Raw genomic sequence first — 21,086 nt, forward strand, 5'->3', positions numbered from 1 at the left:
CTACTCAGGAGGCTGAGGCAAGAGGATTGTTTGAGCCCAGGAGTTCGAGGCTGCCATGAGCCATGATCGCATCACTGTACTCCAGCCTGGGCAACACACTCTGTCCCTAAAAATATATTTAAATAGATAAATGTATTATCTTATGCCAGTGAGGTAGATGCTGATATCACCTATTTCACAGATGGGAAAGCTGAGGTTCAGAGAAGGGACAGGATTTACCCAAGATCATGCATGGATAAGCTGGGATTGGGATTCTGGGAGTCTGATTCTAGAGTCTGATGCAGCAGGTGTTACTCTAGGAGCTCAGAAGATGGGCAACCTGCATTGAGTGCTGGGCTCAGGAGGGAATGCGGAGAGGGGCACGTGACTTGGCCCTGGAGGACTGGGGGATTTTTCCAGAGCTGGAGACAGAGCTAGGAATAGGTGAGGATATCAAGTGGAGGGGACTGCATGGGCAAGGACCAGGAGGTGGGAGTCACCTGGGTCACACAGAAGGAATGGCACGTGTGACCACAGCCTAGGGTGTGGGAAGAAAGAGACAGGATTTAGCAGGGAAGGAAGGTTTAGCCACAGCATAGAACCAGGCACAGCTTGTAGGGCTGCGGCACCATCTCTCCCCCTCCCCACACCCCAAGTCTGTTGGTGTCTGTGCTTTGGAGCTTCCCAAAATACTCTTGTCCCCACCCCATCACCATCACCAGCCCCACTCCAACCCCTCCCAACTGTCACCTCCTGTGTGCCTCACCCTAATAGATTTAAAAATTAAAAGCCGCCAGCTCTTTCCATAGGCTGTTTCTCCCTGATACAGTGTCCTTACATCTGTTCCTTCCTTTGAGTTCCACGGTGGCTCTGTGGGGGCAGTCACAGGGGCGATTTTTTTCTCTCCTTTACAGTGGGAGAAACTGAGACCCAGAGAGTTAACTTATATTTGTTCTTCAGATCTTGAGCCATCACCATCTTCAGGAAGCCCTCCCTGACTTTCCCCACTACCCTGTCAGGTCTGGTTTCTTTGTTACTCACCTAGAACCAAGGTGCAAAGAACTGGTCTCACTTTGTAACGATTTACCCATTTTGTGATTCCGTTTATATCTTTCCATCTCCCTGGACTATAAGGCTTGCGAGGAGAGGGACCATGTCTGCTTGCTCCCTGGTGCCTGTCTCGCAGGAGCACTCGAGAAATATTGAGTGCATGAATGACAGTTTTGGTTCCTGTGATATGTGCAGGGAAGGAGGTGTTAATGGGACGTGGAAGAGGCACACTTAGCTTAGGAGATGGGGAGTCCAGGAAAGCTTCTAGGAGGAGGTGACACCTTGGCTGAAGCTTGAAACCTGAGTTCCAGCTAGCCAGCTGGAGCATTCAGAGAGGGGCGCCTGGCAGAAGGCACCACGTGAACAATGGTATGGAAGCGAGCACATAGTGCCACCTTTGGGGACCAGGGCTGAGGGTCAGTGGTCCAGGTAGGGCTGGAGATGTTGCTCCATGCAACTTATCCTGAGAGTCCCACGTGCCTGTCAGAGCGGCAGAGTGACACAGCCTGCCCTCCGCTCGCTCCCATTGCTCCAGTGGTTGTTGAGGGACCTTTGAGTCACCCCCTCTTCTCCCCACTGTGCTCACATACTAAGTTATTTTTATTATTTATGTTTTTTTTTTTTTTGAGACAAGAGTCTCACTCTGTCACCCAGACTGAAGTACAGTGGCGTGATCTCGGCTCACTGCAACCTCTGTCTCCTGGGTTAACGCGATTCTCCTGTCTCAGTCTCCCTAGTAGCTGGGATTACAGGTGCATGCCACCACACCTGGCTAATTTTTGTATTTTTACCATATTGTCCAGGTTGGTCTTGAACTCCTGACCTCAGGTGATCCACCCGCCTCAGCCTCCGAAAGTGCTGGGATTACAGGCATGAGGCACTGTGGCAGGCCTGAAAGTTATTTTTAAAGCCACCCTGCAGGGCCCTCCAGGCATCCCAATTTAACCATCCTCTCCACTGCCAGTTTCTTCCGGAGGGAAGCGTCAGGGAGCCCATGTCATAACTGGGTGCTAGCTCGGTGGTCCTCACCCCACCTGCATGGTACCCCACCTCCAACCACCAGAGACCCCAGGTGGGGAGTAGAGGTGGGATGCTCTGATTCAGCGGGCCTCGGAGGAGCAGGGGACAGCTGGCCTGGGTGATTTTTATTTGGACCTACTATGTGCCACAAGCACTGTGCTGGATGCTTTAAACCAGGGGTGTCTGTGGGTCAAATCCGACCTGTTTGTATCCACCCTTTACATTTTTAAGGGTTGTAAAAACAAAAGATACTATGAGATAGATTGTATGTGGCCTGAAAATAGGTTTGCCAGTTTTAGCAAATAGAAATTTAACAAATAAAAATAATTTGCCAGATTGGGCAAATAAAAATTCAGAATGCCTTGTTTAAATTTGAATTTCAGAGAATCAATCATCCATATAATGTTTGGAGCATACCTATACTCAAAAGATTATTCCTTGTTTATCTGAAATTGACATTTAACTGGGCATCCTGTAATTTATCAGGCAGTCCTACCCCAAACCCTAGAACATTTGCTACCCAACCCTTTCCAGAGAAAGTTTACTGATCCCAGCTTTAAATACGTATCAGTGGGATCTAGAGCCAAGGGGGCTTAGGACACTGCCTGGAACCAAGCTCAGTAAGCATTAGCTGCTGGTGTTAGTGTTACTAATGTAGTCCAGTTGATCGTCAGCATTTACTGAGCACCTGCTGTGTGGCCGGGCACTGTCCTAGGGGCTCAAGCTCTTCATGGGAGAGGTGGAGGCTAAATAGATGAGCCCAGAGATGTATAAAGAGAGGTCAAGTGCATGAGTCCTAAGGAAGAGTACGCAGCAGAGGAAAAGGGTAGCGATGGCAGGTGTGAGGCCCTGTTTTAGACAAGGTGATCAGGGAGGCTCTCCGAGGGGGAGATACTGGAGCCGACCACAGAATGGAGTGAGGACGTGGCTTCCTGGGGGCTACCCCTTCTCCAGCCCTCATGGTGTGCCTGACCCTTTTCAAGTACTGTGTATGTTTTGCTCATGGCATCCTCGCACAGCAGCCCTATGAGGTGATGCAGGTACCATCCCCGTTACACAGATGAGGCAACTCTGAGGCCCAGGGTCACCCAGCAAATGGCAGAGCTGGAGACTGACCTGTTTGTGTTTTTACTCCCCTAGAGTGCCTGCCTTGATCTGGCACCGGCTATGTGCTGGGTCCTGTTTGAGGCTCTCTGCCTCTATTTTCTGCAATCTTTATGACAGCTCTGCACTCTGGGGCATGTAAGTCTCATGTGGGGTTCAGAGGAGTAAACCCAGCCCAGTGTGGGGAGGCAGGGAAGAGAAGCAAGTTAATGTGGAACCTGGCAGGACTCAAGGTGAGCAGCAGAGGGTACCTGGGTGTGGGCAGGTGGCAGGTGAGAGGACTGGAGAAGACAGGGCAGGCCCAGGAGACCCAGAATCCCCCTTCCTGCCTCACGGATTGCCCTGGGTTTCCCTGCCTGGAATTAGCGTTCACTTGCCCTGAGTCCCTCCTGAGATTAATCCTCTTTTTATGCTGTTTAAATATTTGCAGGTGGGGAGAGGGAGGCAGGGCGGGGCTGGTTTCTGAATGGTTGCAGGGTGTGGCTGGACATGGTGGGGCAGGTGCTCAGAGGCCTGACGTGGAGGGACAGGGCTGGGCTGCAGCCTCAGAGACCAGCTAGGTCCCGACTAGCCAGCAGGTAGGAAGCCCAGGGAAGGTGGCACTGAGCTGAAGGACGCCTCAGCAGCCGGCTGTTCACCTGACACCCATGAGCACCTCCTGGGTAGTCCGTGTCATCTCAAGCACGTCTGTCATTTGAAGAATCCCTGCTGTGTGTCAGGCACCATCTCCAGGATCTCATTCAGGCCTCCTCACCTTACCCCTAAGAGGGAGGGGTGCTGGTTACCACCCACCTCACTTTACAGATATCCACATGAGGTTGGACACTTGCCCAACATTACACATACAGTGAGTAGCCGAGGATTCGACCCCAAGTCAGTGACTCCACATTCTGGGCTCTCATTCTCTCTCAGCTGCCTCCTGACACCCTGTCCTTTATGCTAATTGGCTGGTTCTAAAAGGAATGAGATCTCCATCACTGGAGGAATGCAAGTAGATGTTGGAAGACCCTTTAGAATGGATGCTGGGGAGGGATAAAAGCCTCCTGACCACACCTGGACCTTTGTGGACCCCCGTCTCCTGAAAGGCCCCCTTTGGGTGTGATTGGTGCAGTCTTGGCAGGCAACCCAGGTGTCCTAACGCCCAGTGCGGTGTTTCTTTTGGTCCTCAAGTTGGGAGAAGCCGAGGAATCCCTTCTCATGGGTTTCCTAGCACCTTGATTTTCAAATGACCGAGTACTGGGTGGGGCTGGAGGCAGGGCGTTAAGGCAGGCCATCCAGAGAGGCCTAGGTTCGAGTTCCAGCAGTGCCCTTTCCTTGCTGTGTGACCCTGGGGAAAAATTGCATAAACTTTCTGAGGCTCAGTTTATACACCTTTAAAATGAGGATAATAATGCTCTTTTGAGGATTAAATAAGTATTCTATAAAAGCACCTGGCACATAGAGGATGTTCAAGTAAGGAACTTTAAAAGAAAAAAAAGACCTCATTAAAAAGGGGGCAAATGACATGAACAGACACTTCTTTAAAAAAGACATACATGCGGCCAACAAGCACATGAAAAGAAGCCCAACATCACTGATCATTGGAGAAATGCGAATCAAACCACAGTGAGATACCATCTCACATCAGTCAGAATGGCCAAGGTTGCAGAGAAAAGGGAATGCTTACACACTTTTGGTGGGAGTGTAAATTAGTTCAGTCATTGTGGAAGACAGCAACAATTCCTCAAAGACCTAAAGACAGAAGTACCATTTGATCCAGCAATCCCATTACTGGGTATATACCCAAAGGAGTGTAAATCATTCTGTCATAAAGACACATGCACGCCAATGTTCACTGCAGCACTATTCACAATAGCAAAGGCACGGAATCAACTTAAATGCCCATCAGTGGTAGACTGGATAAAGAAAATGGGGTACATATGCATCATAGAATTTTTTTTTTCTTTTTGAGGCAGAGTCTCACTCTGTCCCCCAGGCTGGAGTGCAGTGGCACGGTCTAGGCTCACTGCAAGCTCCGCCTCCTGGGTTCACGCCATTCTCCTGCCTCAGCCTCCCGAATAGCTGGGACTACAGGCGCCCACCACCACGCCTGGCTAATTTTTTGTCTTTTTTAGTAGAGATGGGGTTTCACCGTGGTCTCGATCTCCTGACCCGGTGATCCGCCCGCCTCGGCCTCCCAAAGTGCTGGGATTACAGGCGTGAGCCACCATGCCCAGCCCATAGAATGTTATGCAGCCACAAAAAAGAATGAGATTGGCTGGGCACAGTGGTTCACGCCTATAATCCCAGCACTTTGGGAGGCTGAGGCAGGCGGAACATGAGGCCAGGAGATCGAGACAATCCTGGCTAACACAGTGAAACCCCGTCTCTACTAAAAATACAAAAAAGTTAGCTGGGCGTGGTGGCAGGCGCTTGTAGTCCCAGCTACTCGGGAGGCTGAGGCAGGAGAATGGCGTGAACCTGGGAGGTGGAGCTTGTAGTGAGCCGAGATCGTGACATTGCACTCCAGCTTGGGCGACAGAGCGAGACTCCATCTCAAAAAAAAAAATAAAATAAAATGAGATCATATCCTTTGCAGGAATGTGAATGGAGATGGAGGCCATTATCCTTAGCAAACTAATGCAAAACAGAAAAACAAATACGACATGTTTTCACTTATAAATGGGAGCTAAATGATGAGAACACATGGACCCAAAGAGGGGAGCAACAGACACCGAGGCCTATTGAAGGGTGGAAGGTGGGAGGAGCAGAAAAAATAACTTGGCTAATAGGCTGAGTACCTGGATGAGGATTGTTGTTTGTTTGGATTGTACAGATTACTGTACAACGAACCCACGTGACATGAGTTTCCCTGTATAACAGATCTGTCCATGTACCCTTGAACTTAAAAAAATGTTTTTTTTTTCTTTGAAAGGTACATGTTCAAGTAAATATTCTCTTACTTTATCATTTGGTTCAAAGTAGCCTCCAGCTTCTGCTGTGAGACAAGGTATTCATTAGAACAAGGGCCCTGGATCTGACTCCTGCCACCTTTGAGTAACCTAGGGCAGATTATGTGGGAAAAAAATCTGTGCCTCAGTTTCCCCACCTATAAAATGGAGTAATTTGGGGACTTACATCATCTGGGTTGTTGTGGTTATACACAGTTCCTGGAACATAGTGAGTGTCCAAAAAAAGTGAATAGTGAGCTTCACCACCATAAAGTTTCTACACACAGGCCACAGTGATCCCAGACCACCACTGCCCTGGACCACCCCAGACTCCCTGGCATCTGTCAGCCTTCAAAGTGGATCAAGCCCAAGCCCACGTTTGAGAGCCTGGAATGGGGAGAGTGAGCTGAATTCCAGCTCTTCCTTCCAGGGCTGCCTGGCCCTCTTCCCCTGTCCACAGTCTGGTCTGTGCCCCGGGATGGGTTCGGAGGGGTGTGCGGCCTCCTCTTTCTTCCTGCATGGAGACAATGCCCTCTTCTGCAGTGTTCAAGGGTAATAACCTGTCCGTTCCTTGCTAATTACCAGCCTTTTCAATTTCATCTCCTGGCCTCAGGCTGTCAGCCTGGGAAGATATTCTAGCCTGTAGCTGGGATATCAAACTATCCTGGGAGATATTATAGCCAGTAGCTGGGTAGCAAAGGTGGGAGAGGTCCTCACTTGTCGGAGCCCGTCCCTCAGGCTGAGAACTACCTGCACCCTTACCACCCGCTCCAGATCCATTCCCAAGGTAAGAGGGTTGCAGCCAGATTCCTGGCTGTGTGACCTCAGGAGAGGAGCTTAACCTCTGAGTTTTGAGATCCACAGCTGTAAGTGGGCAACCTTCTCCACTCTGCAGCGTTTGGAGTTGAGATAGTGTGTGAATACTGTCATGGTGGCAACAGGAAACAGATGGCTCCCCCAAACCGAGTACGTTAAGGCAAATTTAATAAAGGGGCTATTGACTAAGATGGTGGGAGGAAGGATGCTGGGAGTCCACAAGGAAGGATGTAGCACCCCGTGGCTGTTAACATTGGGAACCAGGAACCATCACCACCCTGGGTCTGAAAGGCGGGAGGGAGAGGGTACCAGAAGGGGGCTAGGTATATGGAGAGGGTCCCCAAACAAGAGCTGTGGCTGCCAAGTCCCTTCCTTCTTTAAGGAAGCTTGAGGTAGCCGGTTTTCTATCCACTCCCACCTTCCTTTTTTCATTGTTGTTTCACTCTCCCTCTCTCCTTTTCCTTTCGCTTGAACTCTATAATAAACTTTGAGCGTGCATGAGAATCACCTGGAGGGCTTGGTAAACGCCTCCAGTATTTGGGGAAGGGGGTTAGGGTTAGCGCTTGCATCTAGGTGATGCTGATGCTGCTGGCCCATGAGTGAGCAGCTCTGCTACTGCATAGCACTTTCCCTGAACCTCTTATCTCATCTGACCCTCTGGCTCACTGCACTGAAAGCCCCTCCCGGACAGGGCTGTGATTCCTTCCCTGAGGCTCTCCACACCTTGGACCCAGTATCACAGCCCTGATTAGAGGGGCTAGGCTTCTGCATCCTATGTGGCTGAATTTGCAGGCATTGCACCATTTGCAGCTTGTCTCTATTGACTTGGCCCAGATGGGTTCACGCTGCAGGTTAGTGGTCCTTGATGGAGACGGAGGTCAGCGTGCAGGCAGGTTAGGAGGAGCGGCTTTTAGGATCAACACCAGAAGGTGGAGCGAAGCAAGCACTAGAGGCAGAGGGAGAAGTCGGGCCATGATGCAGCCTCAGGGAAAGCCTGCGGGGAGTTCCAAGGGGAGCTGGGATGGCCCGTCCGAGTTATCCTGAGTTGGGGCAAAGTGGCTAGAGGTTTATGCCTCACATGCAGCAGTCACTGGATGTGCACCTCCCGGGAAGGAGCAAGACCTCGGAGGAGGCTCTCTGGACACCTAAGGCAATGTCCTGTCCCCCACAGGGCTGACAGCTGAGGGTCTTTGACAGTTCTGATGGGATCTGGGTGGTGCAAGGCAGCAACTACCTCATCAGCCAAACTTGGCCAAGGAGCCTGGAGGCAGTCAGGGCCTTCTCGTGCTCCCTCCACTGTCCTTTCTTCCCATCTTTGGTTCCCATAGCCCCTGTACCCCAAACTCCTTCAACTCCAAAACAAAAAGTCCTCTTGATATCCTTTGAGCACACAGGCCCCCAGCGGAGACACCTGCCTATGGCTTTACCAGCAGCCAGCCTCTGCATCTTAATTTTTCTCAACCAGGCCGTCCTGTAATACAGAGAAGCAAAAGTCCCCAACGCCCCAACCTAGCGTGCACTGAAATGAATAATCAACACATCAGCGTTGTTACCCTCCAGGTGCAGTGGTCAGAAAGAGGAAGGGGAAGAGACTGTTTGTTCCGTGTTGTATCACTGAGTCCTGGAGAGAAGGCCTAGGTTGGCTGGGTGCATCATTCATCCCACCAGAGAGTCGGGGCAGCGGCCGTCTGCAAGGAGGCTCCCTGGCTCAGCCCGTGGCTGTCTTGGGGCAGGCACTCCCTCAGCTGTCCAACACAGTCCTGGGGTTTGGAGATTTGATGAGTTAGCTCATCTGATCCCTAGATCTGGGTCAGTGTGTGGTGGGAAGAGGCTTCCCTTAGAGTCAGATTGACCAGGGTTTAAACCTCGGATTTGTTGATGATCTTGGGCACGTAGTAACAACATCCCTGATCTTTAGTGATAGTGACTCCCTGGGGCATATGTTACCAGGATTCTGTGCGCTCGCCATGTCTGTGTGGCAAGTGCCAGGCGCATATAGATAAGAGGGTTAGTGTTATTTTCAGAGATAGTCATTGGCTGAAGCTTCTAGAGGTGCAGTTAAGAGCATGGGTTTAGCTTCCGTTTCTGCCCACTATTCACTATATGACCTTGGGCATGTTACTTAATCTTTCTGCCCCTCAGTCTCATCATCTGAGAACTAGGTATGAAACAGAACCTGTCCTCACAGCACTGAGGAGAGGGCATAATGAGCGAATAATACAGATCAAACCTAGATGCCATCTGTTAGCTGAGTCTGGCACACGAGAAGGGCTTGGTCAGAGGGAGAGATGATGAAGATGATGAGGATGATGAATATGATGGTAATGGTGGTGCCGTCAGTGTATCTGTTACTTCACTAGGGCTGCCCTAATGGTACACAGAATGGGCAGCTTGAATGACATAAACTGATTTTCTTACAGCTCTGGAGATGGAAATCCAAGATCAAGGTGTCTGCAGGACTAGTTCCTTCTGAGCTCCGTGAGGGAAGGATCAAATCCCAGTCTCCCTCCTTGGCTCACAGGCCATCTTCTCCCTGATCTTCACATGATCTTCCCTTTGTAGCTGTGTCTAAATTTCCTTTTTTTTTTTTTTTTTTTTTTTCCAGACGGAGTTTCATTCTTGTTCCCCAGGGTGGAGCCAATGGCGCGATCTTGGCTCACTGCAACCTCCGCCTCCCGGGTTCAAGCGATTCTCCTGCCTCAGCCTCCTGAGTAGCTGGGATTACAGGCATCCACCACCACGCCCGGCTAATTTTTGTATTTTTTAGTAGAGATGGGGTTTCACCATGTTGGCCAGGCTGGTCTGGAACTCCTGACCTCAAGTGATCTACCCCCCTCGGCCTCCCAAAGTGCTGGGATTACAGGCATAAGCCACCGTGCCTGGCCAATTTCCTCTTCTTATAAGGACACTTATAATCATAGTGGATTAGGACCCACCCTAATGACCTCATTTTTACTTAGTCACCTCTGTCAAGATCTAATCTTCAAAGACAGCACATTCTGAGATAGTAGGGTTAAGATTTCCACATGTGGGCCAGGCGCGGTGGCTCACACCTGTAATCCCAGCACTTCGGGAGGCTGAGGCAGGTGGATCACGAGGTCAAGAGATTGAGACCATCCTGGCCAACATGGTGAAACCCCGTCTCTACTAAAAACACGAAAATCAGTTGGGCATGGTGGCGGGTACCTGTAGTCCCAGCTACTTGGGAGGCTGAGGCAGGAGAATCACTTGAACCAGGGAGGTGGAGCTTGCAGTGAGTTGAGATTGTGCCACTGCACTCCAGCCTGGCAATAGAGCGAGACTCCGTCTCAAAAAAAAAATAAAGATTTCCACATATGAAATGGAGGTGAAGGGAACACAGTTAAGCCCATAGCAATGGGGGAGGTGACATTTTGCATTATGAGATTCCCGAGGGTGGAAGAGGCACGACAAAGGAAAGGAACGGAGGATGAAGGCATCCTAGACAGTGGGAGGTAGGCACGTCTTTGAGGCCAGAGGAATAAGTGGGGAGACCCTGAAAGGTGGTGCTTGCTTGAGGGCGTCTGCTAGTTGGTGACAGAGATAGAACTTTCCACGGTTGGCAGCTCCTCTTCCCACCCTCTCACCATGTGCTCTGGAGAAAGCTAGGGGTTTGCCACATGTCCTGAGCAAGCTCGTAGCTTCCTTTTGTGGAGAGAACAGATGGGGCCCAGTAGCCTCTGCTCACCATGAGGGAGGACACAGGCAGGTGGCCGCGCTCCTGCATCAGAGCCTCTCTGGAGGTGACAGCAGATGGTTGTCTCCAAGGAACAGGACATTGGCAGGATGGCTACAACCTTATGAGAAGGCCAGCCACTGCGTATGGGAGTTGTCAGTCACGTCAGCACTGACCCCGAGAGCTGCCCCCAACTGCGGACCACCTAAGTATGCCGTCTGGGCCATGACTCAGGATAGAGGAGCAGTTTCCTTGGCTGGAGCTGCGAAGTAGACCAGCCTGCTGGAGCCAAACATTCTTGTGCAGGGTTGGCCCTCGGGCCAAATCCAGCCTTCCACTGGTTTTTGTGAATAAAGTTTTATTGGGACACAGCCATGCCCATTCATTTATGTATTATCTGTGGCTGCTTTCATGCTACAAGGGCAGAGTTTAGTAGTTGACATGGAGATCACATTACCCACAAAGTAGAAATTATTTACTCTGTAGACCTTTACAGAAAAAGTTTGCTGGGTACATGGAATGGGCAGCTTGAACGACATAAACTGATTTTCTCACAGCTCTGGAGATGGAAACCAGAGATCAAGGTATCTACAGGACCAGTTCCTTCTGAGCTCCGTGAGGGAAGGATCTGATCCAAATCTCCCTCCTTGGCTCATAGGTGGCCATCTTCTCCCTGATCTTCACATGATCTTCACTTTGTATATGCGTGTAAATTTCTTCTTTTTTTTTTTTTTTGAGATGGAGTTTCACTCTTGTTGCCCAGGCTGGTCCTCTGTTTTGGAGTCTAAAGTCTTAGATGTCAGGCCTGGCCCTGGATCTTCCTGGTTATGCTGATTTAGAGGAATGTCCCCTGCCCTCTGAGTCTCAATTTTCTCCTCTGCCAGCGGGGATTGTATTCGCCTGATGTTGTGAGGCAAGGTAGGCTGGAGAAAGCTTTGCAAACTGCGACTCACTCAAGACATACTAGTTATTCTCTGCGTTCAACCTGCCTATTGCCTCCTCCCCCTCGTTTCCTCCTAGGCAAAACTCTTTTCATACCTGCTCCATACTGCTCTTGGTGGTGATGTTTCCCCCTGCAAAGTTAATTTTGCTGTTTCTTCTTAACTTGATTTTTACCTGCATAAACATGCCTGATGCAAGGAGGTGGGATGCACAGACCAGATGTAACTTGTTCCAGGGCAGCAGGGGTGTCTCTGTAATCATTATTCAAATGCTACTGATTATTGAGCACACACCATGTACCAAGCCCTATGCTAAATGCTTTACCTGCATCGCCTCATCTAAACATCCCCATTCATTCAACAGATAGATACTGAGTGCATGCTCTGTGCCAGGCACTCTGCTGGGTCTTGGGAGCAGAGCACCACCAGATGGCAGAGATGAATTCCTGACCTCATAGAGCATAGAGGCCACTAAATCAGAGAGTTAGGGAATAAGGTAAATAAGCAAAATCTTGTAGCGTGGTGGACCTTCACGTGAAGGACTATGGAGAGAAAAAAGGCAGAAAAAGGGGTATGTTGGATACCAAGTGGGGTGCGGGTTGGGGAGTTGCAATTTTAAATAGGATCATCAGGGAAGGTGACATTTGAAGAAAGAGTTGAGATTGCTGGGAAAAGAGCATTCCAGGCAAAGGGAACAGGAATTGCAAAGGACGTGAGATGGGCTCTGCCCACGGAGATGGGCAAGCAGCAAGGAAGCCTGTGTGTGTAGAGCAGGTATTGGGATGGGGGAAAGGGGCTTGGGAAGTCAGCAGAGGGGCCTCCTTGTGTGAGGTGGTGAGGACTTGGGTTGTCACTCTGGGTGAGATGGGAGCCATGGAAGAGTTCTGGGCAGAGGAGGGACGTGGTTTGATAGAACTTTTCTTTAACTGAAAAACATTTATTTATACTATGTGAACACATACCATATGCACATTTTAAAATGGTAAAATATACATAATATAAAATGTGCCTTCTTAACCATTTTTAAGTGTACAATTCAGTCTTGAGTGCATTTACATTCTTGTATGCCAACCTCCAGATCTCTTTTCAAAAGATAAACTCTATACCCATTAAATAATACCTCTCCATTTCTCCTCTCCCCAGCCCCTGGCAACCACCATTCTCCTTTCTTTCTCTTTAAATTTGACTACTCTAAGTACCTCTTATAAGTGGAATCATGCAGCATTTGTTGTTTTGCGTCTAGATTGTTTCACTTAGCACAATGTCCTCAAGGTTCATTCATATTTTGGCATGTGTCAGAATTTCCTTCTTTTTTAAGGCTGGATAGTATTCCATTGTGTGTGTAGACCACATTTTGTCTATCCATTCAGCCATCGATGGACACTTGTGTTGCTCCCACCATTTGGCTACTGTGAATAATACTGCTGTGAACGTGGGTATACAAATAAGACTTTGAGACTTTGCCTTCAGTTCTTTTGGGTGTATGCCCAGAAATGGAATGACTGGATCATATGCTAATTGTATGGTTAATCTTTTGAAGAACCACCATACTGTCTACCGTAGCAGCTGCACCATTTCACCTTCTGATCATTGCACAAGGGTTCCAGTTTCTCCACATCCCCACCAACACTTACTGTTTTTTCATAGCAGCCATCCTAATAGGTGTGAGTGGTATCTCCTTGTGGTTTTGATTTGCATTTCCCTAATGATTAATGACATTAAGCATCTTTCCATGTGCTTGTTCATCATTTGCATATCTTCTTCAGAGAAATGCCTATTCAAGTCCTTTGTCTATTTTTGAATTCAACTGTTTGTTGTTGAGTTGCAGTTCTTCGTATATTCTGGACACGAACCCTTTATCACATATATGATTTGCAGATATTTTGTTCTATTTCACGGGTTGCTGTTTTCACTCTGTTTATTTTGTCCTTTGTTCCACAAAAGGTTTTAACTTTGCTGTCCAGTTTACCTATTTTTAATTTTGTTGCTCATGCATTTGGTGTCATATCCAAGAAATCATTGTCAGATCCAATGTCATGAAGCTTTCCCCCTGTTTTCTTGTAGGATTTTTATAGTTTTAGCTTGTATTGAAGTCTTTGGTCCATTTTACTTTAATTTCTGTATGTGGTATATAAGGTAAGGGTCCAATTTTATTATTTTCTATATAGCTATCCAGTTTTCCCAACACCATTTGTTGAAAAGACTATCCCTTTGTTACCAAAACACCAGGGGTTTGGTCTAGGTCCTGCTGCTCACTGCACAGAAAGCCAATCACTGAGATGACAAGTATTGCCAAGGAAGGCTTTAATCGGGTGCTGCAGCTGAAGAGAAGGGAGCTCAGTCTCAAATCCATCTCCCTGACTGACTAAAACTAGGTGTTTATATAGCTGGGAAGAAATGCAACAATGTGTAAGAAAATAAGAACTAGGGAGCGACAAGGAAGCAATCATGGTGAATGAGGGGGTTCCCTCCCGTCTGTGATCTGGTGAGTTTCAGTTCTTTGATACTTTTTTCGAGAGGCCTGAAATTCTCTGAGGAAGGAACTCAGATAAATATAAGTTTCAAGCTTTTTAAGACCACAAGGGTCAATTTCTATGTTTATCAAAAAGAACAGTTTATGGGGCAGTTGGGTCAGTTTCACTTTCTTCTTTGAATGGGCATGGCACCCTTGACAAAAATCATTTGATTATATATGTGAGGTTTTAGTTCTAGGCTCTCTATTCCATTTGTCTAAATGTGTGTTTTTTTTTAACGCCAGTACCAGACTGTTTTGATTTCTGTAGTTTTGTTATAAGTTTTTAAATCAGGAAGTATGAGACCTCGAACTTCATTCTTCTTGTTGAAGATTTTTCAAGATTATTTTTCAAGACTGTTTGGTAGTTAGGGTTCCGTGATATGTTCCTTGATATTAATTTTAAGATAGATATTTATGTTTCTGGAAAAAAAAGCACCATTGGGATTTTGATAGAAATTTCATTAAATCTGTCAATTACTTTGGTAATATCAACATTTTAGCAATATGAAGTCTTGTAAACCATAAACAGAGGATGCCTTTCCATTTATTTGTCTTGTTTTTATTTTGAGATAAGAGTCTTGTTCATTTGCCCAAGCTGGAGTGCAGTGGTGTGATCACAGCTCACTGCAGCCTCAACCTCCTGGGCTCAAGCTATCCTCCCACCTCAGCCTCTCAAGTAGCTGGATTGCAGGCACATGCCACCGTGCCTGGCTAGTTTTTGTATTTTTGTATTTTTTTGTAGAAGTGGGGTTTCACTGTGTTGCCCAGACTGGTTTCAAACTCCTAGGCCAAAGTGATCCTTTTGCCTCAGCCTCCCAAAGTGCTGGGATTATAGGCATGAGCCACTGCACAGTGCCCGACCATATTCTTTTAGTATGCTGTTGAATTCTGTTTTTAGTATTTTGTTGAGGATTCTTGCATGCATATTTATCATAGATATTGGTCTGCAGTTTTTTTGTGACTGGCTTTGGTTTCAGGGTAGCCCTGACCTTATAAAATGAGTTTCGAAGTGTTCCTGCCTCTTTAATATTTTTGGAAGAATTTGAGAAGAATTAGTTTAATTATTTTCATGTTTGGTAGAATTCAGCAGTGAGGCCATGTGGTCCTGGGCTTCTCATTGTTGGGAGGTTTTAGCTTACTGATAGCATCTCCCTGCTATGATAGTCTGTTAAAATTTTCTATTCATGATTTAGTTTGTATATTGTGTATTTCTAAGAATTTATTCATCTTATCTAGGTTATCCAATTTGTTGGCATAAATTTATTTGTTTATAGTATTCTCTTATAATGTTTTTTTCTATGGCATCAGTTGTAATGTCCTCATTTTCATTTCTGATTTTAATTTTGAGAATTCTTTTTTTTCTTAGTCAATCTTGCTAACAGTTTGTCAATTTTGTTGATCTTTTGGACAAACCATCTCTTTCTCTTTTTTTTTTTTTTTTTTGAGATGGAGTCTTACTCTGTCACCCAGGCTGGAGTGCTGGAATGCAGTAGCGTGATCTCAGCTCACTCTCTGCCTCCCGAGTTCACACCATTCTCCTGCCTCAGCTTCCCTAGTAGCTGGGACTACAGGCGCCCGCCACTGTGCCCGGCTAAATTTTTGTATTTTTTTAGTAGAGGCGGGGTTTCACTGTGTCAGCCAGGATCGTCTCAATCTCCTGACCTTGTGATCCGCCCGCCTCTGCCTTCCAGAGTGCTGGGATTACAGGCGTGAGCCACCACGCCTGGCCTAGGCAAACCATCTCTTGATTTTGTCAGTTTTCTCTGTTTTTTAATTGTCTTTCATTTATGGCTGCTCTAATCTTTATTTTTCAATTTTTTAATTTTTAATTTTTATGTATATATTTTGAGAGGGAGTCTCACTCCGTCACCCAAGCTGAAGTGCAATAGTGTGATCTCGGCTCACTGCAGCCTCCACCTCCCAGGTTCAAGCAATTCTCCCGCCTCAGTCTCCCAAATAGCTGGGATTACAGGCATCCACCATCATGCCCAGCTAATTTTTGTATTTTAGTAGAGGTGGGGTTTCACCATGTTGGCCAGGCTGGTCTTGAACTCCTGACCTCAAGTAATCCGCCCACCTCAGCCTCCCAAAGTGCTGGGATTACAGGTGTGAGCCACCATGCCCAGCCTAATCTTTATTGTTTCCTTCTTTCTGCTAGCTTTGGATTTGGTTTGTTCTTCTTTTTCTTGTTCCTTAAGGTGTGCAGGTAACTTGTTTCTTTGAGATCTTTCTTATTTTAATGTAAGCATTTCCAGCTGTAAGTTCCTTCTTAGCACTGCTTTTATAGCAGCCCATATTGTGTTTTTGTTTTTATTGGCCATGTTGTGTGTTTTGTTTTGTTTTGTTTTTTTGAGACGGAGTCTCACTCTTTCACCCAGGCTGGACTGCAGTGGCGCTATCTCGGTTCACTGCAAGCTCCTCCTCCCAGGTTCACACCATTCTCCTGCCTCAGCCTCCTGAGTAGCTGGGATTACAGGCGCCTGCCACCGCGCCCGGCTAATTTTTTTTTTTTTTTTTGTATTTTTAGTAGAGACGGGGTTTCACCGTGTTAGCCAGGATGGTCTCGATCTCCTGACCTCATGATCCGTCCGCCTTGGCCTCCCAAAGTGCTGGGATTACAGGTGTGAGCCACCGCACCTGGCCGTGTTTTTGTTTTTATTTATCTTGATATATTTTCTAATTTCCCTTGAGATTTCTTCTTTGACCCATTTGTTATTTAAGAGTACGTTGTTTACGACTCTTATTTGTGGGTTTTCTAGTTTTCCTTCTGCTGTTGATTTCTTGTTTCATTCCATTGTGAATGAGAAAGATGCTTTATATGATTTCATTTTTTAAAAAAATTTATGATGACTAGTTTTGTATCCTAAGATATTCTCTGTCCTGGAGAATGTTCCATGTGCACTTGAGAAAAGTGGGCATCCTGCCATCGTTAGGTGGAGTGTTCTGTACATATCTGTTAAGTCCAGTTGTTGGTTTATAGTGTTGCTCAAGGTCTCTGTTTCCTTATTGATATTCTGTCTGGTTGTTCTATTGACTTACCTTTTAACGAGATCCTTCTGGCTGTATTAAAATGAGCTTCTTAGAAGTGGATGCAGGGAGACCAGTAAGAGTCTACAGCATTGATTCAGGGGAGAGGTGATGGTGACTTGGACCGGGAGGTGGTGGTGGAGGGGCTGAGAAATGGTTGGAATCTGAGGACATTTTGAAGGTACAACCAACATATTTGACTGAATCTTTAGAAGTTGGTGCTGCTTTTTTTTGTATTTTGTTTTTTGTTTTTGAGATGGAATCTTGCTCTATCGCCAGGCTGGAGTGCAGTGGCACGATCTCGGCTCACTGCAACCTCTGCCTCCCAAGTACTGTTGTCCTAAGGGGGTAAAGGAATTTGCCCAAGTTGTGATAAGTGGCTCATCCAGGATTTGAACCCAGGTCTGCCTGTCCCCAAATTCTCAGTTCTTAACCATGTACATTCATGAAAGTGCTCCTGACCCAGCTGCCTGGACTCCCCACCCCCAATGCCTCCTGACAGTCCTCTACCATCTACGACTAAGCCTGGACTCACTCGCTCTGTTGCTATATTCCCAAATGTCATCAGGGTCTGGGTGCTTGGCAACTGCCTTCTGGCAGTTTCTCAGCATCACCGTGTCCTGCCTTAGAGGAAGGAGCAAAGGAAAGAAAGAGGCAGATTCCTGCAGAGGGGAGAGAGGTGTGCAAACACTCTGAGACCACGTGGGCTTCATGACATGTTGCAGAAGGAGCTCAGCCCCTGGTGTCAGACAAACCTGGGTCCAAATGCCAAATTCAGTCCTCATTAGCTGTGTGACCCCAGACAGATTACTCCACCTCTCTGGGCCTCTGTTTCCTCCTCTGACAAATAGGGATAATAATGTTACTGCTCTATTATCCACAATTATGGTTATAAGAAAATATATATATATATATTTTTCAAATAAAATACTCTACCAAAGCCTGAGGTCAATCATGATTCTTTGAGCCATTGATTTTCCAAAGAGAACTTTATTGAGTACATAGCATGTGCTGGAACTCGAGGTAGTTGTTGACACCATAGCCATAAAGCAAGGAAACACAGAGTGCTTGCCCTCATGGGGATCAGAGCCTGGCAGGGAAAACAAGTATTGACCAAATGTCACACGTCTGATGGGTGTTTCAAGAGCAGCTTCTCTAGGAACCCAAGCAGGGGAATTTGATGTCCTGAACCGGTGACATTCCAGCCGGGGCCAAAATAATGGTGATGGGAGGCCAGGTAAGGTTTCAGGCAGAGCTGATGACCTGCATGCAGCTGACATTTATTTGCAGCACACTTTGCAGACATTTATTGCGTGCCAGGTTCTGTGCTCAGCACATGATGATCATTATCTTGTTCAGCCTTCCCAAGTGCCTTGAAGCTGGTGCTGTTTCCATAAACTTTTTAGCCAAGGAGAAAACTAAGGTTCAGAGAAGTGACATGATTTGCCTTAGGAAACACAGCTAATAGTGGGAGGAGCCAAGATACAGCAGCAGGAGCCATGATGGGAGAAAAAAAAAAGAAAGTGATAAGTTTGAATTTCTACTCTGCTCCTTCCTACTCTGTGACCTTGAGTGGGCCAGTTTGCCTCCATGAAACTCAGTTTCCACATCTGCAAAATGAAGCCAACTTCTCATGGGCCTCCTTAGATAGTTTTCAGGGTTAGAAATGCTGCAGGCAATGCCCAGCTTGGAGTTGGCGGAGCGTTGAGATCCAGGGCTGTTCACAGCGCTGGTGCTGATTTGGTTGTGTGGGGTGGGGTCGGTGAGCCAGCTCTGGGGGGACACTACCATGTGTTTCTGCAGAGAAGGTGGACAGGGATGCACCGAACTCTGTGTTCATCTCCAGGAGGTAACCAGAAGGCAGGGAGAGCCGGCAGGGAGGGCCTGGGACAGCTCTCAGATGGATGCATGGATGTGCTGGCCTGGTGGAGTCTGCATGGGCCACAGGACAGTGGGAAAGGGTGTGGGAACCCACTTGGTGGGGGTAACTCAGAACTTTGCTTTATTTACCCCAACATCAGAACCCTCAGGGTGATAGAGAGCTGGAACAGGCCTTTTGGATTGTGTTTTCCAACCTCCTCAACCTCAAAGTGGGGTAACTGAGGCCCAGAGAGGAGACAGACTTTGCTTAAATCCCACAATGACTCTGGGCAGAATCGGGCCCAGAATCTAGTGGAGCAGAAGGGTGTTCAGGCTGCCAGAGGATCAACACCAAGAGCAGAGAGGCACAGCTGCCCTTTGGCACTGTGTCCCCGTGCCTGGCACATTAGAGGCACTCAGGTGACAATTCTTGAGTGAGCGAGTGCGCTGGGAAGAGCACACAGCCTGAGTGTCTGCCTCGAGCTGGAACCTGTCTCTGATAGCCAGCTCTGCCTCCCTGGGTAAGTGCCTTCATGTTGCTGAGCATCCATTTCCCAAAATAAGATCAGAAACCCACTTGGGAGGTCTCCAAGCAGGGATTTGAACTCAGGTCTACCTGATTCCAGGGCAGGTTTTTTACCCTGCACTTTCTTGATTCCTTTATATATCTTATTCATTCATTCATTCATACACTGATTCATTCATTCATCCAGTCATTTAGAAAATGTTGATTGAGCATCTGCCCTGTGCCAGGCACTGTTCTAGGCTGTGCAAATTCAGCAGTGAATGAGGCAGATGAAGGTTCTGCCCTTGTGGAACTTAAATTCTAGAAGGGAGAGACAGACGGTCAACAAATCAACAAACAGAATGGGAATAGTGGTAGACTGGGCACGGTGGCTCACACATGTAATCCCAGCACTTTTGGAGGCCGAGGCGGGCAGATCACTTGAGGTCAGGAGTTCAAGACAACATAGTGAAACCCCGTCTCTACTAAAAATAGAAAAATTAGCTAGACGTGGTGGCAGGCGCTTGTAATCCCAGCTACTCAGAAGGCAGAGGCAGGAGAATGGCTTGAACCTGGGAGGTGGAGGTTGCGGTGAGCCGAGATCATGCCATTGCACTCCAGCCGGTGCAACAAGAGCGAAACTTTGTCTAAAAAAAAAAAAAAAGAATGAGAATGGTGAGTGCCCTACAGGAACTAAAATAGGAGATGGGATTGGGGAGGGGTCTGCCTTAGACAGTGTGGTCAGGAAAGGAGATGACGTTTTGTGAGATGTCTAAGAGAAGCAGCAGCCCGCTGTGCGAAGAACCTGAACAAATAATTGATAAAATGAGAAGCGTGGAGCTGTGACAGGCCTCAGACCTCCAAAAGACAAGGCGAGGAGGGGGAAGGAAAGCAGATATCAAAACATCCCAAACAGCCTGAAAGGCCTTCTGGGGAGCAATGCAGCCCTTTTGGGGCACCTACACCCAGGTCACCTTGGTCACCTTGGACCTCTTCCCCTCCGGTCACCTCTGCCTTCCAGGTGAAGCAGATCATGGAGGAGGCTGTGACACGCAAGTTTGTCCACGAAGACAGCAGCCACATCATCTCCTTCTGTGGTGAGTCTGTGGCCTGGGAAAGTGGCTTCTTTCTCTGTGGGCTGCCTTGGGGAAGTGGCGTCTTTGAGCCACTGTTTTGCTTTATGACTCTGAAGTTAGTTTTGGATTCCAGAGGGGGACTCGACTGGAGAATTTGAAAGTACAGAACAGTGTAGAGAAACAATTAAAAATGACTTCTGTACTCCACGAAGAGGTCAGTGTGGTTAACACCGGAGGGGTTGATTGTCTTCCTATAGGCACCATTCACACCGACCACGCCCCAAGTGACACACAGTCTTGCTTCTGAGGAATGGGCTCCCTGTCCCTCACTCTGCCTGTGGCTATTGCTAGGTAAAGGGAGAGGGTAGATGAGGACTTTTTAAAAAAGGGAACTAAGAGCCCGTGACACATCCTGTAGGGTCACATCCATCTGGCTCAGCAAAGAAGGCAGGGCGAGGGCTCAGAGCATGACTCAGACAAGTCTCCTTGAATCAGCTCTGCTCACAAGCTTCTGGAAATAACCCCATGGCTAGGCTTTTGCTGTACTTTGAGAATGGCTAGAGAGGGGG

At 47.6% G+C, this 21,086-nt stretch overlaps 1 protein-coding gene across 6 annotated transcripts in view; it reads left to right on the forward strand.

The window, feature by feature from the left end:
- The window catches only part of SGSM1 (small G protein signaling modulator 1), a 121,063-nt gene that overhangs the window by 17,968 nt on the left and 82,009 nt on the right, over nt 1-21,086 (forward strand). For all 6 annotated transcript variants that reach the window (XM_055254256.2, XM_055254253.2, XM_055254251.2 and 3 more), the window contains exon 3: nt 20,463-20,538. In XM_055254256.2, coding sequence (XP_055110231.1) covers nt 20,463-20,538 — 76 coding nt within the window. The remainder of the gene's footprint in view (nt 1-20,462; nt 20,539-21,086) is intronic.

The sequence above is a fragment of the Symphalangus syndactylus genome, chromosome 18, assembly GCF_028878055.3.
Source record: "Symphalangus syndactylus isolate Jambi chromosome 18, NHGRI_mSymSyn1-v2.1_pri, whole genome shotgun sequence".
NCBI lineage: Eukaryota > Metazoa > Chordata > Mammalia > Primates > Hylobatidae > Symphalangus > Symphalangus syndactylus.